This window comes from Chironomus tepperi, unplaced genomic scaffold (genome assembly GCF_022539635.2).
Source record: "Chironomus tepperi strain 1889 unplaced genomic scaffold, CSIRO-AGI_Ctep_v1 contig_263, whole genome shotgun sequence".
NCBI classification, from domain to species: domain Eukaryota; kingdom Metazoa; phylum Arthropoda; class Insecta; order Diptera; family Chironomidae; genus Chironomus; species Chironomus tepperi.
Genome location: NW_027226385.1, coordinates 35,806 through 48,319, shown reverse-complemented (window position 1 = coordinate 48,319; position 12,514 = coordinate 35,806). Strand labels below are relative to the sequence as shown.

Sequence of the window (12,514 nt, the reverse complement as noted above, 5' to 3'; positions counted from 1 at the left end):
CACAACACAATAAGTGGGTAACACAACGTAGCCGCTACGTGTTGACAGGCAATGTCATGTCAAGCTTGTGTCGGATTTTTGATCGAAATAGCGCAACACAATTGCCAGGCAACGCAACGTCGCCACTACGTCTTGATTACAAAACGTCATGCCAACTATTTGTCTTGAGTCGGAATTTTTCATCAAAAACGACACAACACAATTGCAAGTCTAAGCAACGCATCATCGCCAGCACGTGTTAATGACAAAATGTCAAAAAGACGAAAAGTTGTCCTAACGCTTGTGACGGATTTTTGGTCGAAATAGCACAACACATTTGATAGGCAACGCAACGATCGCTTTAAAGAATATTTAAAAATATTTTAGGAAATTTTTTAGGGGCGTTACGCAAAACAACGCAACGTCGACATGTCGACCACAAAACGTCTTGATTCGAATTCTTGATCAAAGCGACACAAAACAATTTCTATGCAACGCAACGTCGCAGCCATGTTTTGACGACAAAACGTCATAATAAGGTTTTAACTGTACCGTGATGGCTGTTTTTGATTCATTTTGATGACAAATAATAAAATTAATCAAAAATTAATTGCAACAAAAATTTATGAATTAAATGTTAATGACTTTTTAGTACCTAGACAATGAATTTCGCAGAACGAATTTCACAATAACTTTTGGAATTTCCGAGAAAAGTGTTCTTTTGTATAAGTACAGGTTGAATAATTACTAAATCGTGTTTTGAGTCACTGCTACAAATTTCTAAGCAATTAGGAGACACAAATGAAGCTTGTCATCGTACTCAGTGTCGCATACCTACTTACACAAACAGTATAAAATCTTTTTAAAAAAATCACCTCAATTTTATTTGCTAATTGACTAGAATTTTGAATTTATCTTAATTATTTGAAATTTGCTTCAAAGTTTTGAATTTCCTCAATCGAAATCTGCGAATGGCGTTAAAAACCCGTCTCAAAAAACAATTTTCCGCGCGGTAAATTCTCTGAAAAAGAATTAAATAAAAAAGTCAGCATGAAAAAGCAGTTTTTATAGTGTAAAAAAATCAGAAAGCATGTTACTTTAATGTTATAATTGAATAATTAATTAATAAAAAAATATTTTAAATATACATGAAGACATTAGCTTTTTTTTTGTAGTATCCGCAAATTAGTGAGTATCGCATTAGAATGCTTTTCGAGACAGTAAAATAATATAATATATCCGATATTTCCATATTTATATAAGTCTTTAAAAAATATATATCATAATCGCATGATTAAAACTTTATGCATAATATAATAAAACTTAATACTATAGAGATATCCTCAAAAATTAAAGGGTGAATTTCAGACTTATTTTCTAGTCGCTCTAAATTTATCGGAACTAGTCGTAAGGGATGATGAAACTGCTGATTTTACAAGATTTGGACGATGCGCCAGAGATGCTGGTGCTGAATATTTTAAAATAGAATTAATTATATTGGATTCTTTGGATGTTTAATTTTGATAATCTTACCTTTACTTCCGGCAAGCCGGTTTGGAGTTCTCGGAAGCTTTTTGATGCGATTTGTTGGACTGAATTTCTTTGTATTCTCCTTGTTTATTGACAGCGTGTACTTTGATGGTGGCTTTGATTGCTTAATAGCTGAAAACAATCAGATGGAGTTATTAGTGAGGCAAAATACAGTTTAGAACAGACAATAATCATTTGAAAATATAACGGTCAAAAATTATTTGAAAAGCTAACTTACCTTTCAAACTTGCTGACGTTGATGAAGACGTCATTGGAACTCTGTTTCTACTGGGTCCTGGAAGATTCTTCAATGGCTGAATATCCATATCGAATGTCGCATTCATATCATTAGAATTATTATTCCCAAAGTTAATTGCCTTCAGTGCCTTAGGCTTCACAAAATAATCATCGTTTTTTAACTTCTTAGTTTCAAAATCATCCTCGACCTCCACTTCCTCTCCATTCATGCGCTTCCTCGACATCACCGATGGACTTTGTAGATGATTTTCATTACAATGTGACAAGTCCAAGTGCTGGAATGTCAAATTATCCTCCGTGCCTATATGATTAAGTGTGATGTCGTCTTCAGCAAATTTCACAGATCTTTGACCTTGTAACAATTTAACAATCTTTTGGAACTTATCGAGTGTTGCATTATCAAGTTCACCCATCGAACGTAATAGTAAATAATTTTCTTGAATGACCTCACACGCCTTCGTGACGATATTTGTAAGATTCTCTGTCTCAACCTTATATTCATTATTTACTTTATTCATGTGATCTATTTTCATGACTAATTTTGCATTTTCTGCTTCGGCATGCTTCTTCTCTAAATACGTCTCCAATTCGTTGTAAAGATTTGCTTCTCGGATTTCAGCTTTAAGGCACTCTAGACCTCTCATGATGTCTGAGAAACGTTTTGTCCATTTTGCCAAATCTTCATTCTTTCTGGATATCTCCTTGCTGAATTTATCGATTGTCTTGTCTAACTTTGAGAGATCCTGTGAAATAAATTAATAAAAATAACCGTTAATATTTAAATTTAAATTCCATCTTTGACCAACTTAACCTAAAATTTATTTTTCATGTGACATTATTGCTGAATTATTTGTTTATATTTTAAGTCGCGTACACAAACCGAGTAAAATTCTAACAAAATGCTATCTATACGGAATATAGCACGTTTAATGAGAGTATCAAGATGCATTTTAAGTGAGAATATTCCACGACAAGCAGCAATTCAAGGAATATCACGAAATGGACCACAAATCGCATCAATTCAATTGGTTAGAAATTATGCAAAGGGAAAAGACAAAAAGAAGGACAGTAAGAATCCAACAAAAGTTGCTGTGAATGAGGAACAGCTGGCAAGTGTCATTAATCTTGAAAATTTAAAATCACAAATGGAAAAATGTTTGATAACAATGAAGGATGAATTTGCTAAGAATCTATCACTTAGATCAACAACTGGAGCAATAGAAACATTAAAAGTTAGTGCTGATGGAAAGGATTATGAATTGCAGGAATTAGGTCAGATTATAAGAAAAAATCCAAAGACAATTGTCATTAATTTAATTGGATTTCCACAACTCATACCGAATGTCCTTCAAGCACTCTCAAAAAGCGGCATGAACTTAAATCCTCAACAAGATGGAACGACTGTCTTCATTCCGGTTCCAAAAGTTACAAAAGAGCATCGCGAGATGTTGGCAAAAAATGCAAAAGCACTCTTCATTAAATGCCGTGATTCGATCAAGGACAACCAAAATGAATACATAAAGAAGGTCAAGAGGAAGGCTGACATTTCTGCTGATCTTAATCACTCCGTTCAAAATCAAATTATAGCTATTGGCGATAAACATATTGCAGAAGCTGAGAAACTTCTTCAAACTAAGCAGCATGAATTATTAGCAGGAAAGGAATAGATATTGTATAAAATTAAATTGCAGCAACAATAAAGAGGAATATATCAAATGAACTCAATGGCTTACTTAATTATTAAAACAATTCTAATTAGAATATCCGTTGAAATAACTTTTCAAAATATAACGGTCAAAAATAATTCAAAATGTGTTCTTGATTTTGAATTTTTGAACAATAACGGTCAAATCCAAAGATTTACTCACCATATCAAGACACGAACCATCCAGCTTTAAAATCTTCTTCACCAACTCATACTGTTCCTTAAATTTAATTCGTAGATTAAGGAACTTCTCAGACGACTGTAGCTTGTAGCACCTTTCTCGTACTTTTCTAAATTCTGAATAAATTGTGTCAATCTTTGAGTGCCATTTTGACAAGTCATTCGGTCTCATGACACTTGTTCCATCGTCGGACTCCCTTATAATGTTAGCGACTGTTTTATTATCCATAATTTGAATCTCGAGCATTTTTGTGCGCTCTTTGTACTTTTCAAGCTCAGCCTTAATTTTCTCTAATTCGGCTTGCTGATCATTGCATTTCTTTAGAAGGAACTCTTTCGGCATGTTTGTTGTGATGACATTTTGTTTGCATGTAGTACGAATCTTTTTAGCACGACTTGCATATTTCAAGGTATTGTAAGTATCCTCAAATGTCATCGACGACGGTGACACATTTGCAATCATCAAAGTTTGACAATTTCCACCTAAACTATCTTTAAGGATACGCGTAAGATTCGAATCACGATATGGAATGTGCTTACATCCATCTGCTAATTTATTTATGCAATTTCCCAAAGCCAACAATGATTTATTGATATTAGCACCTTCCTTAAATCTCAATCCTTTGCATTTTGTGGATTGAGCACGTTCACTGCCAGCTAGATCAATCATTGACAATTTCACAGTTCTTTTTGTGTTTGTCTTCTTCTCAACCATTCGAATATGCACTTGAAAAATGGCATGAGAACGTGAACTTTCAGCATTTGCATCTGTTGGATGTTGAGTTCGATTTTTATTTCCTAAATGTAATAATTCAATCAACTCATCAGCACTATGGATCTGTTTTAAGACAAGTCCACTAACAACAACACCGTTTGAATCTTCACGTAACTTTAACGGACCGGATTTTGTCAATAAGTTCATGACATTTTCATTATAAACTTCTAAATATGATATTCCGATATCAAATCTTCGTTCTTCACTATATTCATCCATTTGTCTGAAGAGTTCTTGCATCGTCAAATATGTTATTCCTAGAAAATTGCGAAACAGTTACACATTAGGTCGATTCCAACAAGAATTTAATAGGATTTTTCAGCTTACCTGCAATCTCATCACTACCAAGCATTGTATAAGTTTTACCAGCACCTGTAGCGCCATAAACAAAAACGGAACAATTATATCCACCCATAACTGAAGTAACTAAAGGCTTCATGCAATTCTCAAAGATATCTTGATTAACGGAATCTTCATTAAAGACTGAATCAAAATCCATTGTGAGCTTCTTTTTGACTCGTTTTGTGATGTCTCGATGAGTTTGCTTTGTTCCATGAAAGAAAAATTCATCCTCGTCTTCATCTGGATCGAATACAAGCGACTGATTGTCCAAAACTCGAATAATTGATCTCTGATTTTGTTCCTGATTTTTGAAATTAAAAATTTGATTTATAAACAAAAATTTCTTATTTGTAATTTTTAGTATAAATAACTCACTAATTCACGTCGATTGAAAGGTCGAACACGCACAGCAACCTTAATGGCCACTTCCGACATTTTATAACTGTTTAAAATATACGATTATCAATAAATTTAATTAATTTGTTACTGATGAAAATTTCTAAACTATTTTTCAACGCCTGTTATTTTAAATTTGAAGAAAATCCGTTAAAACGAGGGGTCGTCAACTTTTTCTGATTCACTGTTTACAAACACAACGAATATTTCGCAAATTTTGTTATTTATCGATAAATATGGACATAACGCTTGATTTTGGGTAAGCATCTGACATTTTCTAGTGACTTATAACTTAATTAATATTTTTGTAGTGGTGGTGCTGAAGTTCTTTTCAATAATATCAAAAAACGTGAACTTAAGCTGGATGATGGGCAGAAATGTAAGATCCAGAAGTGAACTTTCTCAAAATTATAGACTAATTAATGAATATTTTAGGGACAATCCGATCATTCCTGCAATATATGAAAGATAATCTCTTAACTGATAGATTAGAGCTGTTCATGCAAGGCGAATCTGTAAGACCGGGAATATTAGTGCTTGTAAATGATACAGACTGGGAACTACTCGGTGAATTAGACTATGAGATCCAGCCAAAAGATACTATATCATTCATATCAACACTACATGGCGGTTAAATAAATTAAAACAAATAATATCCACATATAATTATAATTAATTTTTTTTATTCATTTATGTCACATAGTCAGTTTATCCTGATTTCATAAAATATGTCGAATAACGTATAGCATTTTTGATCTCATTGATGAGAACCAAATTTGGTTCATTCAATACTTCATTCCAATCAATTGGATTTGCACAAAAACTTCCTCTTTCAGCCATGCTTCATAATTATTCTTAAATTCTTTTGTTAATTCAAAATGGTCATCTACTTCCAATAAATTTTCACTATTTAAGAGATTATTAATATTTAATTCATTCTCAATACCATTAAATATCGCATTGTCAACATTATTAGAGTTTAATCCAAGATTTTGATTACCGCCGACATTCGTTTGGTCTGGAAAGCGTATAGCATTGGAAATTTGCGAGAAATATCGTCGATTATTGAATCGATCAACACAGGTTCTGAGTGTACATTCTTCAGCCTGGAAATCCCATGGTCTCGCATCTAAATCATTTCCAAATGCCCAATCTGAGTTCAAATGATGACGAACTTTTTGATAAATCGCGCTGATGATTTTCATGTTCGTTTTACGCCATTGCCTTCCAAGATACTTAGTCTGCATCTTCAGTAATTTAAGGACATAAAGTTGCATCATTGCATGACGTACTTTCAATGTCCTTTTCAAAATTGGTGCTGATTTGAAGACAACAAGCATCATAATCCTTGAATTCTTCCATTTAGTCAGCTTGTTGAGTATCCTCAATAGATTAATACATGAAAAGATATTTCTCCATGAATATGGCTCAGAATCACCAATAACCAAATCAGATGTTAATTCAGGCTGTTCACCAATAACACATGACGGGAAATCCATAATTGGAATAATGTTCTTTGATCCAACATAAGTCATGATGCTCTGATTAAAGAATTTTAGCACCAAAGGAATGCAATTTGCAAATACGAGATGTTGTGACATGAATTCAAACTGATAGACATGATTAATCTTAAAATGTTTCAAGTATAACAGCAAAATAGCTGAAACTGCTTTAACAATAATCTCTTTATGACGATTAACATCAATTCCCAATTTAGTTGATTGAGTAACTGTCATTGGCATGTCCTCTGGAAGTACATCAGCCATAATATTGATACTTTCAGTTTTAGCTTTTGATGTTGGTGCTGCAGCAAGCAAGATTTTCAGGAGAGAGATCATGTATTGTGGTAGATTTGGAAGAATTGCTTGATAAAGGACTTCTGTTGGATTTACTGGAACTTCGTCTTCTCCTTTTGTCAATGGATTTCTGGCAATTTCCTCCTCACGCTTCACTTGGATATCAGCTAGACTCACATAAAGATGCTACAAGTACAGAAAATAAATTAACGGTCAGAAAAGTTTTGAAAAATAACGGTCAAAAAAATATTCAAATTTGAAATTTCCGTTAATTGTAGAATTGCTACTTACTCTCTTCAGTATGTTGATTCCCTCACAAATCGGATTTGGGAGACCAGCAGTTGTCTCACAATTATCTGGTAAAGTATATCCAATAAACTTCCTCCTTGATATATCCATAAACTGATAAATATCCTTTTGACGAACTTTTGGCTCCCAAGGTAATGTTGGATGTGGAGTCGTAGCTGCTGATATTGATGGCTGTTTATTTAATTCACTCTCATTGTGCATCATTCCATTCTTGTCACCATTCATTGGATCATCAAATTGTCTGTAATAGTCCGGAATGTCATCTTCATTTTCAGCATTTTGTGCTTCCATTTCCATTCCAAGTTGTTCCTGTTCATCCAACGAACTCTGTTTCATTAAACTCTATTTTTGGGAGACGAGAAAATTCGTATTAGTTGATTGATTTGGGATTAAAATGTGCGTCAACTACACGCCAAAAGTGTATGATATAGATAGGATTATGTTTTAGTAGAAGCACTATTCTAATATATATAGGAAGGCACACTTATAGAAATAATATTGTCGTTCTCTAATTTCTAATTAATTCCTACATTCTTTTGAATATTTATGCATTTTTTAATTAAATCATAAAATATATACTTTTGGGTACTCTAATAAATTTACATTTGCTGAACTATCCAGCCATCTAAAATAATCAGCCCAATTGTTCAAGTCAAAAATGGTTCATGCAAAAGACTTTCTCATGTTCAATCAATAAAAATACATTCAATCATTGAATAAATGGTCGACAAACGGGAACATCAATAAAGGATTCAACAATCATATGCTTGAAAACTTCATATATATTTTTTTGTGTGTGATTTTGATGATGTTGAGGAACAAAAGAACTAATAAAAATGTACATAAGGACTGTACGGTTGATGGATAGACACGCTTTTATAGAAATGACAATTTTTGCTATTTACATGATTAATTTTTTTATGAGAAGCCAATTTTAATGAAAGTCAACACTCAAATGTGTGTAGAGCTACATAAAAGCGTGTAGGAAGGATGAGTAATGAAAAATATAATTTTGGGGTCAATGTGCTGATTGTTTTCAGGCTAAAAATAATAAATATCTAATAACATAATTTCTATTTCCTATTTCTATTCTTGTTTTGAGCGCACTTTCTATAAGATTTAACACAGAAAATAACACGGAACTTGTCAAAAATTAGTTTTGAAGATTTAAAACTTAACGGTCATTTACACTTTGAATTTTTATGCCAACTTTGAATATTTTTTGACAAATTTCAAAATTTTCACCGTTTCAAATTTTTGACAGACAGAATTCAAATATTTTTTGGTCGTTAATTTTTGACAAATTTTAAATTTTTGGTCGTTTTTTGATAAATTTCATTTTTTGAGACCGTTAAATTTTTGACAAACTTTTGTTTTATAAGGATGCATTTTTCAATGATCAATTTAGTTGAAAATGAAATTTTAAAGTTATTTTGATTTTTGACCAATTTAATCACTGAATTTTTAGCGCATTTTTGGAATTTTTTCAAGAAAATGCGCTTGAGCCAATACACGGAACAAGTTTAATCTAATTTCAATTAAATTATTCTATACTAATTTTAATGTGCGATTTGTTTGTGATTTATATGAGGATTGAGTTGAGTTTCAATGATATCAATAAACCTTAGTTGAAAATGTAAATGTTCATGCATGAAAAATTAAAGTTATGTATCCCTGATTAATTAAAATGAAAAGGAGAAAAAATTAATCACTGAATTTTTTCATGTTTTTTGGTTGTTGGTTACTGTCAATTACCAGGAAAAATATAATTATTATCGGATTTTTAAAGAGATGGTTAATTAAAGAAACACCGAATAAAGATATAATAAATAAGAATGAAATTTGTTAGAAACACATGAGATCATGGGTTATGAAAATGGTTCATTAAATAATCGGACATGTTTTACTCACGCTGGGAACATGGCAATTAAAAAAATATTATCCAGATTTTGTAAAAATTAAATTTACAAAATCCTTCAAAAATTAGTGTTTTTTTTTCAACGCGAAAAAATGTCACAAAATGTTTAAAAAATTCAATATGTATAGAACAAAATAATGGATTTTTATCAAAATATATATCATCAAGAACAAATGTGATAGAATGATAGAAGCAGAACGGAATAAAAGCATCTCTACCTCTGAAATCACAATATTACGTACTCGTCGGAATGGCCGAGAACGTTTTGCCATGTTGTCATCATTTCCTGCGGTTGGCGGCGGTGAGCTAGCCCTCATCGATCTGGACACTTCGAGTGTATCTTCTGTTATTGGTGGTAAGCCTTCCTTCTCACGATATTCATCTACAATGATCATAATTATAAGCAATTTATTACTTTTGAATGAAGCTGAATTATTTAAAAAATTAACGGTTTTCATAAATTTGAATTGGATTTTAAAGTTCGGTTCAAATATTTGAATCTCAAAAATACGTTAAAATTTAAATTTTTGAAAACCGTTAAACTTCCAAATCTATTTTACTTATTAATTTAATTAACACAAAAAACTCACTTTTCAATTTCTTTAAAGTTTCAGTTCCACCTAAGCTGACTAGCGAAACTTTCCATAACAAGAGTAGAACTTTTTTCATTGGAAAATGTGGAGCCGATCCACTGCAAAATCTCGTAATCATTCCAAGCAACTTTACTGCTAATAATTCATCGCCCAAAGGCTGACTAATTTCTTGTGTGAATGCATCGACAAGATCCAAATGTTCACTGTCGGGTCTCTCAGATTCTGCACGCATAACTTCAGTAATAATGTAAAGAACTGACAAAATCACACGTAAATCCACAGAATCAGCTAGTGATACGGCAATTTTTCTTATGGCAACATTTGCTGTTGCTGCATTTTCAATTTCGAGATTCAATAACTCCACAAATGCTTGAAAAACACCCAATCTATAAAGCATCATGACATTATATCGACATAAACTTTGTTGCTCTTCATCCGATTGCACTTCCACCCAACATCCTTGTGCAAGATACAGCAATGTACGTGCTGCTTTCATTCTCATTGTATTATCAAGCACTTCCAATTGATCTATGAGCTTTAAAATGATACTTTGATGTTGATCTTTGTCAAGTTGTTGCCACAAAGGCTTCAACTTGTACATTTCCATTTGATCTTCGAATGCCTTGACATTAAGTTGGAATTCATTATGTTCTGTGTAGCTGTAAAGCTCAGCAACCTCGTTAAGATGAGTATCGGCGTCAGCATAGGTGAATTCGAGATCCACAAACTCATTTGCTCCATTTCCCGACTAAAAATAAAGATCCAGTAAGATATTAGATGATGAAAATTGGGAGGAAATTTTTAGGGAAAATTATACATACATCGAAACCACCGTCAGAATCGAAAAAATTGTTTATCGTTAGGCCATCCATTTTATACAGCTTGATATATTTATTTTTTTTTTTTATATTTTATATAGGTAAATATTGATGAATTACTTAAACGGAAAATTCAATGAATTATGAACATTATTTTCATTGTGCGTATATGAAAATTTAATTTGCATTTGTATTGGTGATCAATTTTTCTATGCAGAAAAATTGTAATGAATTTTTTTTCCGATTTATGAGGTGATTAAACATGATTTAATGACTGAATTCATGTTATTAGTGAAATATACTTACGTCTGAATCGTTTAAAAGATCCATAATAGCCTAATTCGTAGTTAAAACCATTAAATTTAATAAAATTAAAATTTTGTGTTAATGAAAATAAAAATTTTACTCAATTTTTTCATTCAAATATTTTTTAGCCGTTATGAATTTTTTGGGTAGCCCAACATTGATGGATGAAATTGTGCAGGTTCGAATAAAGATGGACATATTTAACCCAATCCTGCAATATTCAATCCAGTAATAAATATAAACCTAATATACGTAAATCTTAAACTTTTTATTCAGTCATCAAACATTTGACTTAATTCAGTATTTTCTCTCATTAGCACTTCCTCTCGTGACCTCAGCAGCTGCTTATATGCCAAAACATTACTATATTCCTTACTTGGTGCTGAAATCTGTACACTAATATGAATTTTTACAATTTCCAGATCATTTTCGAAAGGAATCAAGTTCTCAAGACTGGACATGATGTCTGTAAATGATGATTTGTTTTTAAGCTTATAATTTAAGTCTCCAATATTATGTTTAAGCCATTGCTGATAAGTTTGCTTCTTAATATTCGCTGTATAATGATAAAGCTGTCTTGCGAGGATTAAGGATTTGTAGAGGCTGTGTAAGCTGTTAGTCTCACAAAATGCTGTTATTTGTGTAAGAATTAGATCTGAAAGTTAAAGGATATTCTTAGTAAATTCCTAAAAATTGAGTACCGAGTAATACTGCGACCGACAGAAATTGAAAATGAATAAAAAAAAATAACGGAAAATTAAAATTTGAATTTGATTCATTTTCAAAAATAACGTTCAAAACAAGATCCAGCAGTTCATGATCCAGTTGATCTTTAACTTACTTTTCAATTCAACATATCCATCGTACTCATCCTTAATGTAATTAACAATCATTAATATGAAGAACCAGCAGATTTCTTTCTCACTATTAATTAGATTACAAATTTCCTTGACGATCAAACTGTTGTATAAAGGCATAATATTGTCAATGACATTGCGAAGGACTCGAAAACTCCTAAATTCTAAATTCCAGTCATTTTGGTTGCTAATGACTTCAATAAGTTCCTTTGGACTCTTGAAATCAAGATGAAATAAATTATTTAAGAATTTAGGCAAAATGGACTTTGTAAAATGATCTGCAGGCAATAGCTCGTGTGTGGACATGATGATCTCATTCTGGATAATATCTTGTCGATGGATCAGATCGTTGACATAATTCTTAATAGACATATCAATAAGATCTTCAAATCTGTTGCTGTCAATTAGTTCCTCGAATAAAATGTAGCTGTCCTTATCATCCAGAATCTCTGTAACAATTTGCAGCTTCTCATACTCATTATTAATACTTCCTAAATAATCACTAATTGAGCATACATCACATTCTTTAAGTATTTTCAGTACATTTAAGGCACCAATATTGTAACTGATGGAATTTATTTTGTTTCTTATGATTTGCTTCTCAAAACTGTTAAGGTTGACTAATTCTTTCTTCAATTCATACTCAAATGGCAGTATAGGACACTCAAATCTGTTTATCAAGTCGTTTACTATATTAATTAAGTAATTCAGCTCCATTTCAATAATTTAAGAATTTTCCCGGTCACTTTGTT

General features: G+C 31.9%; 5 protein-coding genes across 7 annotated transcripts; 2 read left to right on the top strand and 3 right to left on the bottom strand.

Annotated features, from left to right (window-relative positions):
* Positions 1 to 1,224: 1,224 nt before the first annotated feature.
* On the bottom strand, positions 1,225 to 5,280 carry LOC139091929 (kinesin-like protein KIF18A). The gene is made up of 6 exons (XM_070642175.1): positions 5,145 to 5,280; positions 4,755 to 5,070; positions 3,636 to 4,684; positions 1,748 to 2,510; positions 1,513 to 1,641; positions 1,225 to 1,447 (listed from the first exon to the last, which is right to left on the bottom strand). The coding sequence occupies exons 1-6, from the start codon at positions 5,202 to 5,204 to the stop codon at positions 1,350 to 1,352; spliced, it is 2,415 nt and encodes an 804-aa protein (XP_070498276.1). The 5' UTR covers positions 5,205 to 5,280; the 3' UTR covers positions 1,225 to 1,349.
* Positions 2,611 to 3,487, top strand: LOC139091930 (ribosome-recycling factor, mitochondrial-like). Its single transcript, XM_070642176.1, has one exon. The coding sequence runs from the start codon at positions 2,667 to 2,669 to the stop codon at positions 3,432 to 3,434; it is 768 nt and encodes a 255-aa protein (XP_070498277.1). The 5' UTR covers positions 2,611 to 2,666; the 3' UTR covers positions 3,435 to 3,487.
* A 61-nt stretch (positions 5,281 to 5,341) lies between the features above and the next one.
* LOC139091938 (ubiquitin-related modifier 1 homolog) lies at positions 5,342 to 5,908 on the top strand. The gene is made up of 3 exons (XM_070642187.1): positions 5,342 to 5,424; positions 5,477 to 5,544; positions 5,601 to 5,908. Exons 1-3 carry the CDS (start codon positions 5,402 to 5,404, stop codon positions 5,798 to 5,800), a joined length of 291 nt encoding a protein of 96 aa, XP_070498288.1. The 5' UTR covers positions 5,342 to 5,401; the 3' UTR covers positions 5,801 to 5,908.
* Positions 5,821 to 11,023, bottom strand: LOC139091937 (striatin-interacting protein 1 homolog). 3 transcript variants are annotated; one of them, XM_070642184.1, is made up of 6 exons: positions 10,906 to 11,023; positions 10,603 to 10,718; positions 9,779 to 10,529; positions 9,407 to 9,570; positions 7,253 to 7,612; positions 5,821 to 7,147 (listed from the first exon to the last, which is right to left on the bottom strand). In XM_070642184.1, exons 2-6 carry the CDS (start codon positions 10,651 to 10,653, stop codon positions 5,951 to 5,953), a joined length of 2,523 nt encoding a protein of 840 aa, XP_070498285.1. In that variant the 5' UTR covers positions 10,654 to 10,718; positions 10,906 to 11,023; the 3' UTR covers positions 5,821 to 5,950. The 3 variants fall into 3 exon arrangements, with proteins under 3 accessions (XP_070498285.1, XP_070498286.1, XP_070498287.1); XM_070642185.1 differs by having other exon boundaries at positions 9,431 to 9,570; XM_070642186.1 differs by lacking the exon at positions 10,603 to 10,718 and having other exon boundaries at positions 10,906 to 11,003.
* A 154-nt stretch (positions 11,024 to 11,177) lies between these two features.
* Positions 11,178 to 12,479, bottom strand: LOC139091940 (uncharacterized). Its single transcript, XM_070642190.1, has 2 exons — positions 11,747 to 12,479; positions 11,178 to 11,560 (listed from the first exon to the last, which is right to left on the bottom strand). The coding sequence occupies exons 1-2, from the start codon at positions 12,477 to 12,479 to the stop codon at positions 11,178 to 11,180; spliced, it is 1,116 nt and encodes a 371-aa protein (XP_070498291.1).
* Positions 12,480 to 12,514: the final 35 nt, after the last annotated feature.